Source organism: Ascaphus truei, chromosome 17 (genome assembly GCF_040206685.1).
Source record: "Ascaphus truei isolate aAscTru1 chromosome 17, aAscTru1.hap1, whole genome shotgun sequence".
Classification (NCBI taxonomy): domain Eukaryota; kingdom Metazoa; phylum Chordata; class Amphibia; order Anura; family Ascaphidae; genus Ascaphus; species Ascaphus truei.
In genome coordinates this window covers 42,024,388-42,040,572 of record NC_134499.1, presented here as the reverse complement: position 1 = coordinate 42,040,572, position 16,185 = coordinate 42,024,388, and the positions used below count along the sequence as shown (strand labels likewise).

The 16,185-nt window shown below is 42.9% G+C and overlaps 1 protein-coding gene across 4 annotated transcripts in view; it reads left to right on the top strand.

Annotated features, from left to right (window-relative positions):
• The window catches only part of VGLL4 (vestigial like family member 4), a 113,619-nt gene that overhangs the window by 82,158 nt on the left and 15,276 nt on the right, over positions 1–16,185 (top strand). For all 4 annotated transcript variants that reach the window (XM_075574941.1, XM_075574942.1, XM_075574943.1 and 1 more), the window contains one exon: positions 2,342–2,531. In XM_075574941.1, coding sequence (XP_075431056.1) covers positions 2,342–2,531 — 190 coding nt within the window. The remainder of the gene's footprint in view (positions 1–2,341; positions 2,532–16,185) is intronic.

Here is a 16,185-nt window from a genome sequence, read left to right as displayed (position 1 = left end):
TAACCAAGGACTGCCTGTATTTCTGAATATTCCCGTAACACTAGGACATTGCACATCTCCTCCAATATGAAATGATTGTTAGGGTTGTTGCACATGCGTGTGTAAGGGTATATCGATAGCATGGTTTACAGGAAAAGGCACACATTACCTGGGTGGAAACACTGGTTCTGAGGCCCATCTTCCATCCTAGTTTTTCCACTGCACAAGAATCCAACCTCACTTGAACACTATACTCGTGTAACTTTCATGATGAAGGTTTGCTGGTTTTCATGTTACACAGCTTTATTCTTCCTTAATAGCCCTGGATTCTGAAATGGAAAGTTACAGTTTGCTCTCAGGGCCAGGTCTTTTTAAATTCAGCCCTGACTAGCGATTATATTCTGGGTCACTTCACATTCGCTGGTTAAATAACTTGCTGTCTTTATTGGCAAAGTACTTGTTTTTACTGGTGGACTTTCAAAAGTTTCTCTTGGCTCTTTTTCCCTCAACAAAATAGAACTTGTCACACGTGTGAAGTTAACTGTTCAATATATAGTGTGTATCTATATATCCCTATATGCTTTACAGTAGAAGTTTTTCCGTCACCTTTTTCAACCACCATAACTTATCAATCAATTATATATATATATATATATATATATATATATATATTATTATTATTATTATTATTATTATTATTATTATTATTATTCAAAAATGAATAGACGATACCGTTCTGTGGCTAACGAAATGCTTTTATTTGTGCGAGCTTTCGAGATCTGATCTCTTTTTCCGGCGATGTTACATTGAATAAAGCAGGCAAGGGGTTTACTCAAAAACAGTGCATCTTGGAATGTGACTAAAGCCCATCCCTCCCCCTGTGTAGTGTGCGATTTATGACTAGAGGTGTTAAATAGTCCCTGAATGTGAGGGATGTAAGAATGTGTAAATATAAATAAAGAGCCCACAGTGTATACAGCGCTTTACAAAAGGTGTGTGTGTGGAGTGAGAGTGTATATCAATGGTGTGGGTAGGTGTGGAAATGTGAGAGGGTGTTCCATTGCTTCAAGTGTGTGTTGATACGATGTGGTCCCTATTGGTTAATGAGGATGGAATTACATACGTTTTTGTATGTGTAAGAGAGAGCTGTGTGTTCATACTTATTGCGCAGTATGTATAGACATGGCCTTTAGCACTCATGGGAAGAGAGTTCTTTCGTGTCAGTAATGACTCCTAAAACTTCGGTCTTGGTTTAGGCCACCGCTAAATGTCCTGAACAGTTGCATACATTTGTATTCATACAACCGTCTCTCTTCGGTGTTCTAAGATTACCTTTGAGTATGGCCGGCTCGGCTAACATGGTACTGAGACCTCTACATACGTGTGTGTGTGTGTGTGTGTGTATACATACATACACACACTGTTATTAAAGCAATCTCTATCCTGGCTGCCAGCAGACTTTCTCTCCCATGTATCAGAGGCGTGTACAACCTTTTATTCTTGGTTTTTCATACGTGACATGATCTTCACCAACACCATGTGTGCAATAAATCATTTTTTGAACTACTTGAATGGAAATTTCCCAGTGCAAAACTTTAATAACTTGCCTTCTTTCACATTCTGACTTCATACAGCATGGTGATATGTTGTAGCTTGTCTCATATTCCACATAACTAATCACTGTTGTTTTTTTCCTTGTCTACACACTGTGCAATGTTCTGAACGCTTATCTCCACAAATCCTGTGAAATGACAGTATGCTTGTTCTTGCCTAGTAAAGGGCTTGAGGCTACCACACTGGAATGTGGTCCAATCTACCTAGGTCAAGAGCTGCTGTATATATCCTTCCACAGTGTTACAGGGGTTGGGTTAGGGTGTCTAGTATAGTTCTTCTTAAAGGTGTAAGCTCAGGTAGCCAGCCAAAAAACCTTTTGTAAACAATTTAACAATCTAATTGGCTTTCTTAAACTAACTTAACTGTACTAAATGCAAAGATGTGGCATGCTTTTGTTTTTCTGAATAGGGCAAACTCTGTTAATCAAGTTTTTTCTTTAACCCCAAGTTCACTGTCTTTATCTCCAACAAAGATGGGAGGAGGGGGAGATATGGCTTGTCCCAGAGGAGCAGCGAGAGGAAATGAAACCCCTCCCAAGTGTCGGCTCACCATGTTTACAAACTAACTTAAATAATATAAAAATACCCGTGGGTGTCAGATTTTGGTAATACAGACATTAATCACCCAGATGTAACCATGTCTCTGCCATTAGTACACTTTGATCCTAGGAACGATTGGCCCTCTACTAGTATTGTGTTATACAGTATACTATTTGTTCTCTGAATGTGCCCATATCTTTCATCTACAGGGGAAGCAGCGTTACGAAGTGAACCCCGAATGCAGCCGCTGCCAATATCCCCTGCTCTGACCAATCATCGGACAGGCCCCCCTCCTATCAGCCCTAACAAGAGGAGGTTCAGCATGGACCAAGGAGGTGATGAACTAGACTGTGAAAATGCCCACGTCTCTAAATTGAGTCGAATGTTTCCTCCACACTTGTAAGTTTCCTACTTTATCCAATTCCTGGTAGACCTAATGCATATTGTAACCTGGATGTTCTCTGCCTGCTTTCAGAATCTTGTGTTAATAGAAACTTTTTTGGGGGTTGTAACATTTTATTTCCACTCTGTTAATGTACTTGGTGGTCCGGTAATTAATTATTTGCATGCTCCGCTATCAGTGTGAAGTTTCTGGCTTTAATCCTCGAGACCAAACGTTGAGCAAGTTATAGGATATATCTATCTATATATATATATACAGATATATATATATATCTCATATATATATATATATATATATATATATATATATATATATATATGTATGTATGTATGTATGTATGAAAAAAAGAGAAGAAAAAAGCGCCCGATCTTCGTGTGATAACGTTTAAACATTTAATAAAACATGTGAAAAGACGATTCAAAACTCACAAGAGTAAGATAAAAAACAGCATTGTACGAGTTATACTCATGTACAGGAGCAGCCTCGAGGTGCTGCCGCGTCTCCGCTCTTCCGCTGGGGATACTTCAGAAGTCGTCACTCCCTCTCAGTGGTGTAACAAGTTACAAGGTCCTCCGACAACCACAATCCTAATGCGCAGATTTCCTCTAAAGAAAGAGTCCCAGTATACTGGAGCGATGTATAGCTTGCAGTATACCTGAGCGATGTATAGCTTGCAGTATACCGGAGCGATGTATAGCTTGCAGTATACCGGAGCGATGTATAGCTTGCAGTATACCGGAGCGATGTATAGCTTGCAGTATACCGGAGCGATGTATAGCTTGCAGTATACCGGAGCGATGTATAGCTTGCAGTATACCGGAGCGATGTATAGCTTGCAGTATACCGGAGCGATGTATAGCTTGCAGTATACCGGAGCGATGTATAGCTTGCAGTATACCGGAGCGATGTATAGCTTGCAGTATACCGGAGCGATGTATAGCTTGCAGTATACCGGAGCGATGTATAGCTTGCAGTATACCGGAGCGATGTATAGCTTGCAGTATACCGGAGCGATGTATAGCTTGCAGTATACCGGAGCGATGTATAGCTTGCAGTATACCGGAGCGATGTATAGCTTGCAGTATACCGGAGCGATGTATAGCTTGCAGTATACCGGAGCGATGTATAGCTTGCAGTATACCGGAGCGATGTATAGCTTGCAGTATACCGGAGCGATGTATAGCTTGCAGTATACCGGAGCGATGTATAGCTTGCAGTATACCGGAGCGATGTATAGCTTGCAGTATACCGGAGCGATGTATAGCTTGCAGTATACCGGAGCGATGTATAGCTTGCAGTATACCGGAGCGATGTATAGCTTGCAGTATACCGGAGCGATGTATAGCTTGCAGTATACCGGAGCGATGTATAGCTTGCAGTATACCGGAGCGATGTATAGCTTGCAGTACACCGGTGCGATGTATAGCTTGCTCTACTAATAAAATCCAATGAGCACTATAATCTTGTTCAATAGTACCATCCCTACGCATTTCCTCAGACTTTACCTGACTTCTTCAGAAGAGTTGAACAAGCTATACATCGCTCCGGTATACTGCAAGCTATACATCGCTCCGGTATACTGCAAGCTATACATCGCTCCGGTATACTGCAAGCTATACATCGCTCCGGTATACTGCAAGCTATACATCGCTCCGGTATACTGCAAGCTATACATCGCTCCGGTATACTGCAAGCTATACATCGCTCCGGTATACTGGGACTCTTTCTTTAGAGGAAATCTGCGCATTAGGATTGTGGTTGTCGGAGGACCTTGTAACTTGTTACACCACTGAGAGGGAGTGACGACATCTGAAGTATCCCCAGCGGAAGAGCGCAGACGCGCGGCACCTCGAGGCTGCTCCTGTACATGAGTATAACTCGTACAATGCTGTTTTTTATCTTACTCTTGTGAGTTTTGAATCGTCTTTTCACATGTTTTATTAAATGTTTAAACGTTATCACACGAAGATCGGGCGCTTTTTTCTTCTCTTTTTTTCTTAGGTTCGTCAAGGGAGGTTGTTGCTAAGAAGAAAGCTGCCAGCGTCTTTGTTTTATTGACATTTAACACAGGTCACTTATTTTTCTTTTAGATTCACTCGCATAGCATATATATACATTTGGACAATAGCATACACATATATATTTTTTTCATTTGTTATTTTTATATTTTTATATTATAATATTTTTTTTATTCAGTATATTTTTTTTTATATATGTTCTATTGTATTTGCTAAAGCCAGCATTGTATTTACACCATTGATCATTGTATGGGCACTTGATTTCTGTTCACTAATACCTTATTAGCTAGGTTAGTGACATTTATATTGATTTACCATACAATTATATTTCCTACTCAGTATTTCTGGATATATCCTTGCATCTAGGCACGATCTTTTTCCCATATATATATCTATATATATCTATCCCGCATTAACGTACACAATGGGTCCCGAATGTATTTCAAGTGAAGCACTACCTTCATCTCACTTATCGATGCATGTTCTGTCCTGCAATCGTCATATACATGCATAACTGATGTAAATAACGCATTTGTAACAGGCTCTATAGTCTCCCCGCTTGTGCACAGCTTCGGTACAGGTAGGGAGCCGGTATTGCTGTTCAGGACGTGCTGACTGGCGCATGCGTGAGCTGCCCTTTGCCTATTGGGCGATATGTCCTTACTCGCGAGTGTACTTAAAGTGAGTGCCCTTAAACCGGGGTATATTTTATATATATATATATATATATATATATATATATATATATATATATATATATATATATATATATATATATATATATATATTACACGCCGTAACGTCTGCTGTATATTCAACTCATTGAATTTCTAACAGCACTGCAAAAGTGTGTGTATGTATGTACATACATAAACATACATACGCACGTGTACACACACATGTATATATATATATATATATACACACACACACACACACACACACACACACACACACACATCCCCCATCCTGCACCTGTCCACCATGGGGGTCGGCACAGAAAGCACAGCAGGTCCTGAATAACTCCTTTAACAGCAATGCTGTCAATCACCCTTCTACTTGCTGAAATTGAGCCCCACAATGCTTTTCCTATCACTATGCAGGGTATTGTGGGGAGTGACTTCAACTAGCAGTATGGTGACTGATGGCTCTGTTTCCAAATAGGTGCTTCAGCTGCTGACTTTCAGCTCCATGTGTCGCCTGCAGGTTTTCACTCATCCTGGGTGAGTGAAGCAGGGAGTGCGTGTTAACAAACTTCTTCTTTGCATGGCACCAACATATTCCGAAACGCAGTACAATGTGGAAATAGGGCAATAGCATATGTTCAGACAAGCAGGCAAAGTGTGTGTGTGTGTGTGTGTGTGTGTGTGTGTGTAATTTTTTTTTTTTTATGTATCATTATTCTTTTCTGTAATATCAGTTACCCGGCTGAGGTTCCCCATTTGATGTTACGTTGGGTTTCTCTTAATGAATACCATTTTCTACAGCCCGATGAGTGCATACATTGTGTCTCACACTGCCCTATTTCTCATCAATGGTGGAACACTCTGAAATCTGAATGCCTCACATTTTCCAAGGGCCACGAGACTGACGCAGCTGCTCAGAGACACATGGGAGACCCTGCAGTTGTTGGAGGGCGTTCTTCCCAATATGTGTTCACTCACAAGACCGTCTCCTTTTATATTTTTTATAGAACTGTAAAGATTATCCATGGAGTCAAGTGATATAAAATACACCACAAATGTCAAGTTGTCGGTAGATCTGGATGTAATCTTGCCTGTGCATGCTTTACTTGCTGGCATGAAGCTGAATGTCAGAATGCCTCTCATTCCATTGTATAGGAAGTGATCTAAAGGCCTCACAAGAAAGAGGTCGTTTGATAACCGAGAGCGGTTCCAAGCAGCACTGAGCATTCCGCGCATTCCTTCCGCTTTCTGGCCTGCTCACATCAGCCATAAGACAGGGAGTGCGTATTTACCGTCAGATCAATCACGCTAGTGTTAGTCACCGCCTGGGCCTGCAGACGGCAGCATGGGAATGTGTTACAGATTGGGCAACCAATACTGAAGGTTAGCAGAACAATAAGGGCTCACAACCTAGAGGTGACTATTTGTATTGTGTGGTTTACGCAACTGTTGACATTCTTCCACCATGTGTCTGCAAATGAGAAACAAGCTTGTGTAGGGGCGTGTTTGGTATAGCTTATGTGTCCAAAGAAGAACAAAATTATTGTTAAAGGTGCAGTCCCTCTGGACTAAAATAAACCAATGCAGCCATCCCTCAAAACCCTGTGTACATGTAACCTCCTATACTGTTAGCCCCATAGCATGTGCTTTCTTTATTGTTAATCATGAATTTCTTAATCTAGCTTCTCAAGTTACTTTTTAGACTGCACTGTGCTCCAAGGAGCGCTCCATTTTAACCTCCGGGACACTTAATATTTCAAACGCTTCTGTCTTTTGAACAGAAAAATCAGCATTGAAGAGGGCACTAAGGGATTCGTTATAAGTTATATATATATATATATATACACACACACACACAAATAAATGGCTATTAGCACGTACTGCTGCTTTTAAAACTTGGTGATTGATTCCTCCCCCCTCCCAAACAAGGTAATAGAAGATATGTTTGAACATGTTTGCGCTCTGTAAGCTTGCGAGCTACTTCACTCGCGCTCTTTAGTTTTGTCGCTGTGCTCAGCTGCACCTTGTACAATGAGTTTCAAAGTGAATCTCTCCTGAGATCAGTGGGTGTTTAGAGTTGATCCTATGTACAAGGAAGGTGACAGAGTTGGAAAACGAGTTATTGAAGTGTATAAAAACAAGTCTTTGTTCACAGAAGGTTGTGAGCACCTGTGCAAATTCCTGTCGTGGTACGTTGAAATGTGGTAGTTCTAGCTGGTGCAGCCGGGTCTGCGTCGCGCTCCTCACTACACAGAGATACATAGTAACAGGAATGTTGATGTGTCGCACACTAATGCACCTGCTAATCCCTATGGGGTAACCTGACGAAGGGACTGTGACCCTGAAACGTCTGAATATAAAGCGCTGCTTCTACATGCGCGCGAGTAGCATGTGTATTACGTGCAAGACGGACCGTGCCGGGTCGAGACTTTATTGCGCCCCAGGCAGACACAAAATTTGGCTCTCCCACTGCCCGCCGCAGGTCAGATCACCATCGCTGCAGGTCACCTCGCCGCCTTCTCTAAATGTTCTCCGTCTTCCCAGTCGCAGGGCACCTTGTGCGTCGGTAGTCACCGGCGCTGTGTGTGCGAGTGAGAGCGCGTTTGCAGACAGGAGACACAGCTTGGTGTGCTGGTGGCTAAGCTGAGTGTTGTGCGCGCACACGCACCTCATGCTCTCTTCCATACATGAGGCGCCCTGTCACATGGTAGTGTTACCGGCACACAGTACGAACAGCCTACTTGGCCAGCATGCTCCCAAACGTGAGGCACCCGCCACTTGGAAGTGTCGGTGTGGCGCGCAGTACCTACACTACTATGCGCCGGGCACCTTTACGACTTCTGACTGAGACCCCTCTGGCCTCTGTTGTTTTGGCGCCCTTTTTGGTTGGCGCCCCGGGTAAGTGCCTGGCCAGCCTGCCATTAATCTGGCACTGGAGACGGATCAACATTTCTGTTACTATACGAGAGATCAAATGAGTATGTCGTTACCCAGAATCCCTGGCTGCAGTGGGAGCATTGTCTGGTAAGAGACAATGGGGAAAGGATGCAGACCTGTCTGAGATGTGACTGTGCTCACACGTGGGATTTATATTGGCTCTTACTCTCTAAAACTAGTCTTGCATAATGGAGTTACCAACGTATTTACAATGTATTTGCGTACCTCCACCCTGCTATAAATGACGTATTACTGTTTAGTGACGTTTCTTTCTGGTATTAGAACCATTTTATACTGAATATGAAAACACCAGTTGAATAAGAGGACTGCTACTTTCAAATGATTTGTATGAATCTGGCATTTAAAATACGTTTCTCTAAAGAAGACTACAAAGTTTGACCGTTATTATAGATTAGGTTTAACGGTGATTAAATCCATGTGTTTCAGAAAATCAATAGAGGGTTTATGCAGAGAGATTTACAAAACGGTTCTGCTCACAAGGTCTTTTAGAGTCGAACCATCTGTAATTACAGCTTGATAAACTGACGAAATCAAGATAAATATGGAGAAATGATGCACTCTTTAAATATATAGCAGCCGCTGTAACTGCATTGTACCGTCTCAAAGAATAGTTTGGCAAAGTCTTACTTAGGAAAACAAATAATTCTCGTTTAAATGTACTTGTCGCCAATTTCCCTTTTCCCAGCAAAACTACATTTAGCCACGAGAAAACGTTGTACTATTTATATGGTTGTATGTGTCGTTAGACAATTCTAAAAGCATATGAAATCTTTAACACTGGGGGAAGGTTGACGTGCTCACATTAAGAGTTAGCAATTTTAGGTTGTGATAACTTATAATAAAGTATTTTAGAGATGTGATAATTTGTATAGAGCTTTCAAAACCTTAATGGGTACTGTAGCATCATAGTAGTAGGGAAATATGTGTATGTATACACACACACACACTAAAATATGAAGGGGAGTCCCTGCCCCGAAGAGCTTATCATCTAACTGGTGTATTGGAAGACATACATTTAAAAAGGGAAGCAAATATTTGGAAATCTATTGTCTACCGGGTGTCCAGGCTTTGGAGTCGGATATGGCGGCTGTTTATCAGTTATATTTAACTAGATGATCATGCACAGGTTGCAGTAATCAAAATGACTAATAATAAATAATCTCCCTCTACTCTCTCCCCCTCTCTTCTCCATCCCCCTCTCTTCTCTCTCTCCCCCGCATCTCTCACCCATGCCTTCCCTCCATCCCCACTCCCTTTCTCTCTTCATCCCTCCCTCTCCCCATCTCATCTCTCTCCCTCCCATTAGATTCCTTTAATACCTTATGATGTCCCCAAGTCTCTCCACCTCTCTCCTTCTCCAGCATTCTTGCTTTCTCCTCGATGTAGTAATATTTGCATTTTATTACAGAGTATGTAAATTAGCCCTAGTAATGATCGCTGCACCTCACATCAGCTGTCGTACAGGTTCACTATATTTTGGCTTCTTACCAGCCACTCATATTGCAGCCGGTCATTCTGTCCCATCATATATTCCTGTCCCAAGGTCACGTTATCAGATACACGCTATTCATCTTTTTTGTGGATTATATTTCAGTTATTTCTACTGGATCAATTGTGACATTTCAATGTGGGGATAGATGACATGTAAAACTCCCTTTACCATCTACAAACTCCTGACATATTACACCAGCACATACATAACGTGTGTGTGTGTGTGTGTGTGTGTGTGTGTGTGTGTGTGTGTGTGTGTGTGTGTGTGTGTGTGTGTGTGTGTGTGTGTGTGTGTGTGTGTGTGTGTGTGTGTGTGTGTGTGTGTGTGTGTGTGTGTACACAATGTTGCATAGCCCTCAGCAGCAGAAACGGTTAATAAGGCCCTAAGACTTTGTTAATATTTCATTTCAAGTCTGAGCTTCTCTGAGCTGATCAAGTCTGAGCACGCCGGCTCCTTCAGTATCAGAGAAGCCAGCAGCACAATACTTTGCAATGAGTTTGCCATTCCTTCCAGCAATAAGACGAATAGGAGGCTTGTGTATACACATTTCCATTTTTAAGTTATCTGTTTCACTTACACACGAGGGCTTTTGGTGCAGAAATGATAAATAAATCCGCCAGTTATTTGACATTGAAGGCTCGCAGCGATGTGACAGCGCTAAGACACGCAATCCAATATCCTTATTACATTTCTTTCCCTCCTTTTTTGTATTTTTGTTTTTTATTAGGAACACGATATTTTTTTCCACACACGATCTGCTTCCTTTTTGGCGCTTGTGACACCAGATTACCACGAACGAAATGTCGTTGCTTGAAATACAGGTCTGCAGCCAGAGCTGCAGTTGTGCGCTTTTCTTGTCTGTCAGATGGGAGCCATTTTCTGGTTTTCACAGTTGGGCTGCAAACAAAGGCCCCCTTATCCTCCTCGCAGAGAGCAGAGAGCCAGAGCGCTTAAGAGCTGACATCAGCCTTTTCCCAGCAGGCTCTATTTCAAAATTAAGAGTCCTCGTGCAAAGCTGGGAATCTATTCAACAGCCTCTTCTCATGGCATTTGCTTTTCCAAGTGTGTGCCAAGGGCACCGATGGCAAATAAACCCCCAAAAGTGCTGTTTCTTCTCTCTGGGCTCTAAGTTTAACAGACTCATTTTAAAGTAAACATCACACAATTGTATTAGATTTGAGTATTCGAGTATTGGGTTGTACTTTTTTTATTTGAAGTAACGATTGATACTATAAGACAAGCGCTCGAGCGTTCTCTCTCTTCCTCAGCAAAGCTTGTCTTCTAGTACCAATTGCTAGTCCAAATAAGATACCACCTAATACTGAAGCACTCACTTACTCTGCACTATGGTAACTGGACTATCACAGCTATCTCTATTTAATATTAGATTTGAGAAATGCAATCAAAAAATATATTGGTTTATATCTTGTTAGCCATTTACTTTTAGATAAAACATGACCAAGTGTAGGTGCTGCTGTGTTTGATTGTTCTAATCCTTTTTATAAGACAATAAATTGTAAGCTCTTTAGGTCAGGATTTACACTTATTGTGTAACCTATTAGCACTATATAAAATGCTAATCTTCTATTGCACTGTGTGTGAACTTAAATGTACATAGTACCCTGTCTTAACCACAGCGCTCTACTGTTGTTAATCAAAAGCATCTATACAGTCATGTCTTTAGTGGAAATGTAGAAGGTATTTTTGACACTCTGGTCTCTGACATTGTCAATGAACAATGTGTTGATTGGTTTATTAGCACAGGCTTGGCTCACGCATAATCCTATTAATATATAAGGCCTCGGCCATATTAAGTGCTTGCTGGCAGAAGCGCGCTCCCGCTCAGTACTGAGCCCCTACAGCCGCAATTAGAGCGGCTTTAGTTGGGGCTCACCTGCGCTTACGCGCGCTTGCGGAAGCGAAGGTTTTAGGGGAATTTAAAATTCCCCCGCTTGCCGGCGAGAGAGGCCGGTCACGTGAGCGGTTCGCCCAATGAGGGCGAACCAGCTCAGTGACGTCACTGGCCCGCCCCCTGAAGGCCCGCTGACGGCGCGTGCGGTAAGCAACCGCGAGGCCAGGGAAAGCACCCACTTTGACACAGGGAGTAGCTTTGTGACTCTCTGGAGGGGAGAATCTGGGTCCAGGCCCAGTCTCTGCTCTTTGTGACTTTGGGTAAGTCTCATTAACTCTCTGTGCTTCAGGTCCCATCATTAGATTGCAAGTTCTTTGGAACAGGGATTTGTTGAGCCCACAATATTCTATATCCAGCGTTGCGTACGTTTTCAGCACTATAAAAAAAATATTCTTAAAAAATATATATATGTGAAATTATTCTATTTAGGTGCATTAATAAACAATCATCAGATGTATGTAATGGAAAAATATAATTTATTTTATTTATATAAAAATTTACCAGGAGGTAGGTAATACATCGAGTTACCTCTCATTGTCAAGTATGTCCTGGGCACCGAGTTATGGTAACAATACATAGTTACATTAAATGAACAGGGTTATACCGTATTAAGCCGAATATAGTGCAAGGGTTTTGTCCGGAAACTGCCCTTCCAAAACCTGCACCCGCACTATATTCGCAGCCTAGCATTAACGCTGGGGAACAAATCCAAGATGGTCGCCGGGCGCACCCGATAGTCCCGACACGGCGCCGAACAGAGCATGGCACTGACCGGAGGGGGAGATGAGTCTGAACAGCGGCAGGGAGTCGCCTGACTGGAATCCGGTCACAGCGCTGTGGGAGGCTGACAGCCGCGGGGCTACAGCAGAGGGCCCACAGGTAAGGAGAGGCGGCCATTTAGTCCTGGCGCCCTCTGCCTCCCCCCCCCCCCCTGCTCATCAGCGGTTCAGCTGATATTTGCCTGTTATTCTATTTCCTACAACTGAATTTCCAATCTGTTTTTTTCTCTATTGCGATATTTTGTTGGCAAAACTATTGGGTTCGCATTATGTGCGAGGTCGCACGATATTCGGGCAAATATGGACTTTATATTTGAAGACATTTCATGGACAATTGGAGATATGTTATAGGCGTATGTAACAGTTACAGACCAGATTAAAATGTGAGACAGCTTTAGTTTTGAAAGAACTTAGACTGGTGGCGGCTGTGAGAGTCTCCGGTAGATTGTTCCAGTTTTGGGGGGCACGATAAGTGGAGGAGCGGCCGGATACTTGGGACCATGAACAGTCTTTTGGAGTCAGATCTCAGATAAGTGCTGCGTGTAGTAGGGGTGAGGAGGTTGTTCATGTAGATGGGTAGCTTGCCTAGAAAGTATTTGAAGGCAAGACAGGAAAGATGAGCATTTCGCAGTGATGTGTGTTGTAGTTGCATTGGAGAACAAAACGGCATATTGAATTGTAGAGGGTATCAAGTTTGCCAAGGTGGGTTTGAGGAACCGAGCCGTATACTATGTCCCCATAGTCGATAATTGGCATTAGCATCTGCTGTGCGATACGCTTTCTGACCAGCAGACTTAGGGAGGATTTGTTTCTGTAAAGTACACCTAGTTTGGCATAGGTTTTAGATGTCAGGGTATCAATGTGCATCCCAAATGTTAAATGGGAGTCAAACCATATGCCCAAGTATTTAAAACTAGTAACAGGAGTTACAGATGGTGTTAGCGTTGGTTCTGATCTGGAGCTCAGTCATTGGAAGCTTTAAAAATGTAGCCTTGGTCCCAAATACCATTGTTAGTCTTGTCAGTGTTTAAAATCAGTTTGTTTTGGGAAATCCAATTTTCAAGTCTCAAAGTCAGATTGAAGTATGTGTTCAAGGTCGGAGAGGCTATGGCTGTGTGTTTATAGGATTCTGTCATTTGAATACAAGTGTATTGAGGCTCCCTTACAAGCTGTAGGAAGGTCATTGATGAACACTGAGAAGAGTAGGGGCCCCAGAACAGAGCCTTGCGGGACACCACAGGTGATATCCAGGGGGTTGGAGTTAGACCCTGAGATGGACACATGTTGGGATCTTCCTGATAGGTAGGACTGAAACCAGTTTAAAGCATGTTTCCCTATTCCACAGCTCTGGAGTTTGTTAAGCAGGATAGCATGATCAACAGTAGCAAAATCCAGGAATACTGCACCAGTGAGTTGTCCCCGTTCTATTCCACACTGGATTTCATTGCAATCTTTTAGCAGGGTAGTTACGTTGGAATATAAAACCAAGTGTTACCCACTACAGGTGCTTAGATCAAATACTTTCTTATCATAAGAAAAATATCCTGTGATATTTATAAGTGAATATAGGCTTAAATCGTGAAACTATTATACAATATTTGTGATGAAAGAAAAAATATAATAATTTGCAGCTCAAACCCTTTCTGGATTGTTTTTCTCAATCCCACATAAACAGTTGTCCGGATGTTTGGGGAGCGCAGGTGTATGCAAAATAGAAAAAACATACAAAATATAGTGCAATATGTTTAAACAGTTATATGGTCTGTTGATCTCTGAATCCTGTGAAGTGTACTCACAAATTCCTCATTCTTTACAAGCGTATCCAAAAAAGTGGTAATGTTGAAACTTTCAATAGTCTGCCTCAGATGTTTCTTTTAACCCCTTGGGTCTGGTCACCTTCACTAATAAAGTAAAACGCCCAACGTAGTGTGTACTTGTATAAAAATGATGGTATCTATAGATAACGATAAGAATGCACTCATGGTGTCAAAAGTAAACTCGCATTTGAATAATAACTGGAGCATGACCGGTCAGGGTATCTTTACGTTCTCTCTGCCTCCCTCTGCTCAGCTCGTTCTCACGTCCCGCACTTCTGGATTGAATCTCCCGGCTAGATCTGAAGCGGGGGGACAGGTAGGTAGCCCAGCGTTCTGCATCCTACTTCAACAGATCAGGTACCACTCGACGCGTTTACCGGAACCTCCGGTTTCCTCATGAGTGGTGCTAACACATCCCAGCTGCTGTTAAACACCTGGTCTCCTCATCTAATAGGCTATAACCAGCTAGAATTGTGTATTGAATGCAAATTGATGCAAAATGGTCTCTCACAGAGAGTAGCCAGTGGCCAAGTAGCTAGAATGTATACATATACCAAGTTTATACAAATAGATATAACATGTCACAATTGTCAAGATAACATTATCAAAAGCCTTTGCAAAATCTAGGAATACTGCACCAGTGAGTTGTCCCCGTTCCATTCCACACTGGATTTCATTGCAAACTTTTAGCAGGGTAGTTACGGTGGAGTGTTTGGGGCGAAAACCCGATTGGAATTGGCTAGGGAAATTTGTCTTGGTGTAGAAATCGCTTAATTGGGAGTGGACACATTTTTCCATAACTTTGGATAGGATTGGGAGAAGTGAGATTGGCCTGTAGTTTGAGACAGTGTTTTTGTCCCCACTTTTGAAGATTGGGATAATTCTGGCAGTTTTCCAGGTCTTAGGGATATGGCCTGCAGACAGGATAGAGTTGACTATGGACGCAATTGGTTTGGCCAAAACGGGTCGGGCGGCGCGACCATTGAGCCTGGGGAAGGGTGGAGGAGGTTGTGGGTCCGCAGGAGGGGGGCTTTGGGTCCGGGAGGAGAGGGATTGGGGCCATCTACTTTGCAAACACCACTTCCCTCCCAAGCCGCCTTCGTCCCGTAGCTCCCCTCCTTCCATCCCCATTGGCTGACGTGTCACAGCATGCAGTCAGCCCTGTCGTAAGGAGGCAGAGGGGACCAGCACACTCGAGGTAAGGAGCTGGAGGCCCGCGCACGCCGCCGACCGCAGCGGGGCCTAAGGCCTCGGGCCACGCTGATCCGCGCTCCTTCTCTGCCTCGCCTGCTCAAACAGGAGCCTTTTTGTGTCCTGGCAGGCGAGGCAGTGAGCGCGCTTTGGGGTGAGGCGGAACGGAGGCATGGCGAGGCTAGTCCCTCGCTCCCATTGAATGTGAGCGGTCACGTGACCGCTCTCCAAAATATCTGAGCCTCCGCACGCATGCGGAAGCGGCTGCTAATGCCGCGCTGGTGACAGATGCAGGGGGTAAGTGCATCTGCTCAGCGCGGCTCAGCGTACTATGTCCCAGGCTTTACACTTTCCCGTTTGTGATGATTTGCTGCCAGTATTCCCAGCAGTTTGAGCTGCAAACTGTAACAATAGATCATGTTACCTTAGTAATATCAGGATACATTGTAGCTGCTGAGTTAGTGACTAAAGGATTCATTTGAAACTGAAAGGCGGCCATTTAGTAAACCCTGGGAAGCAGAATTTTTGCTTATCGATCACGGAAGAACGAATCGATCGGCAGCTTAGGTAATTGGTTTTCAATAAAGGTAATCAAAGGCTGCGTATATTATTATTTTTAGAAGCTTGGATTGCCTCTTTAAGGTTAGGGTTTACCTCTGGGTTTCTTTAACTGGTAAAAAAAAATGGCTGAGAAGCCGTTCAATGGCTGAGTACTTCATTACTTTCATGCAATTATAATATACGCTGCTTATGGGGAATACTACTCTGATTTATAGGGAAATGATTTGTATAGTTGA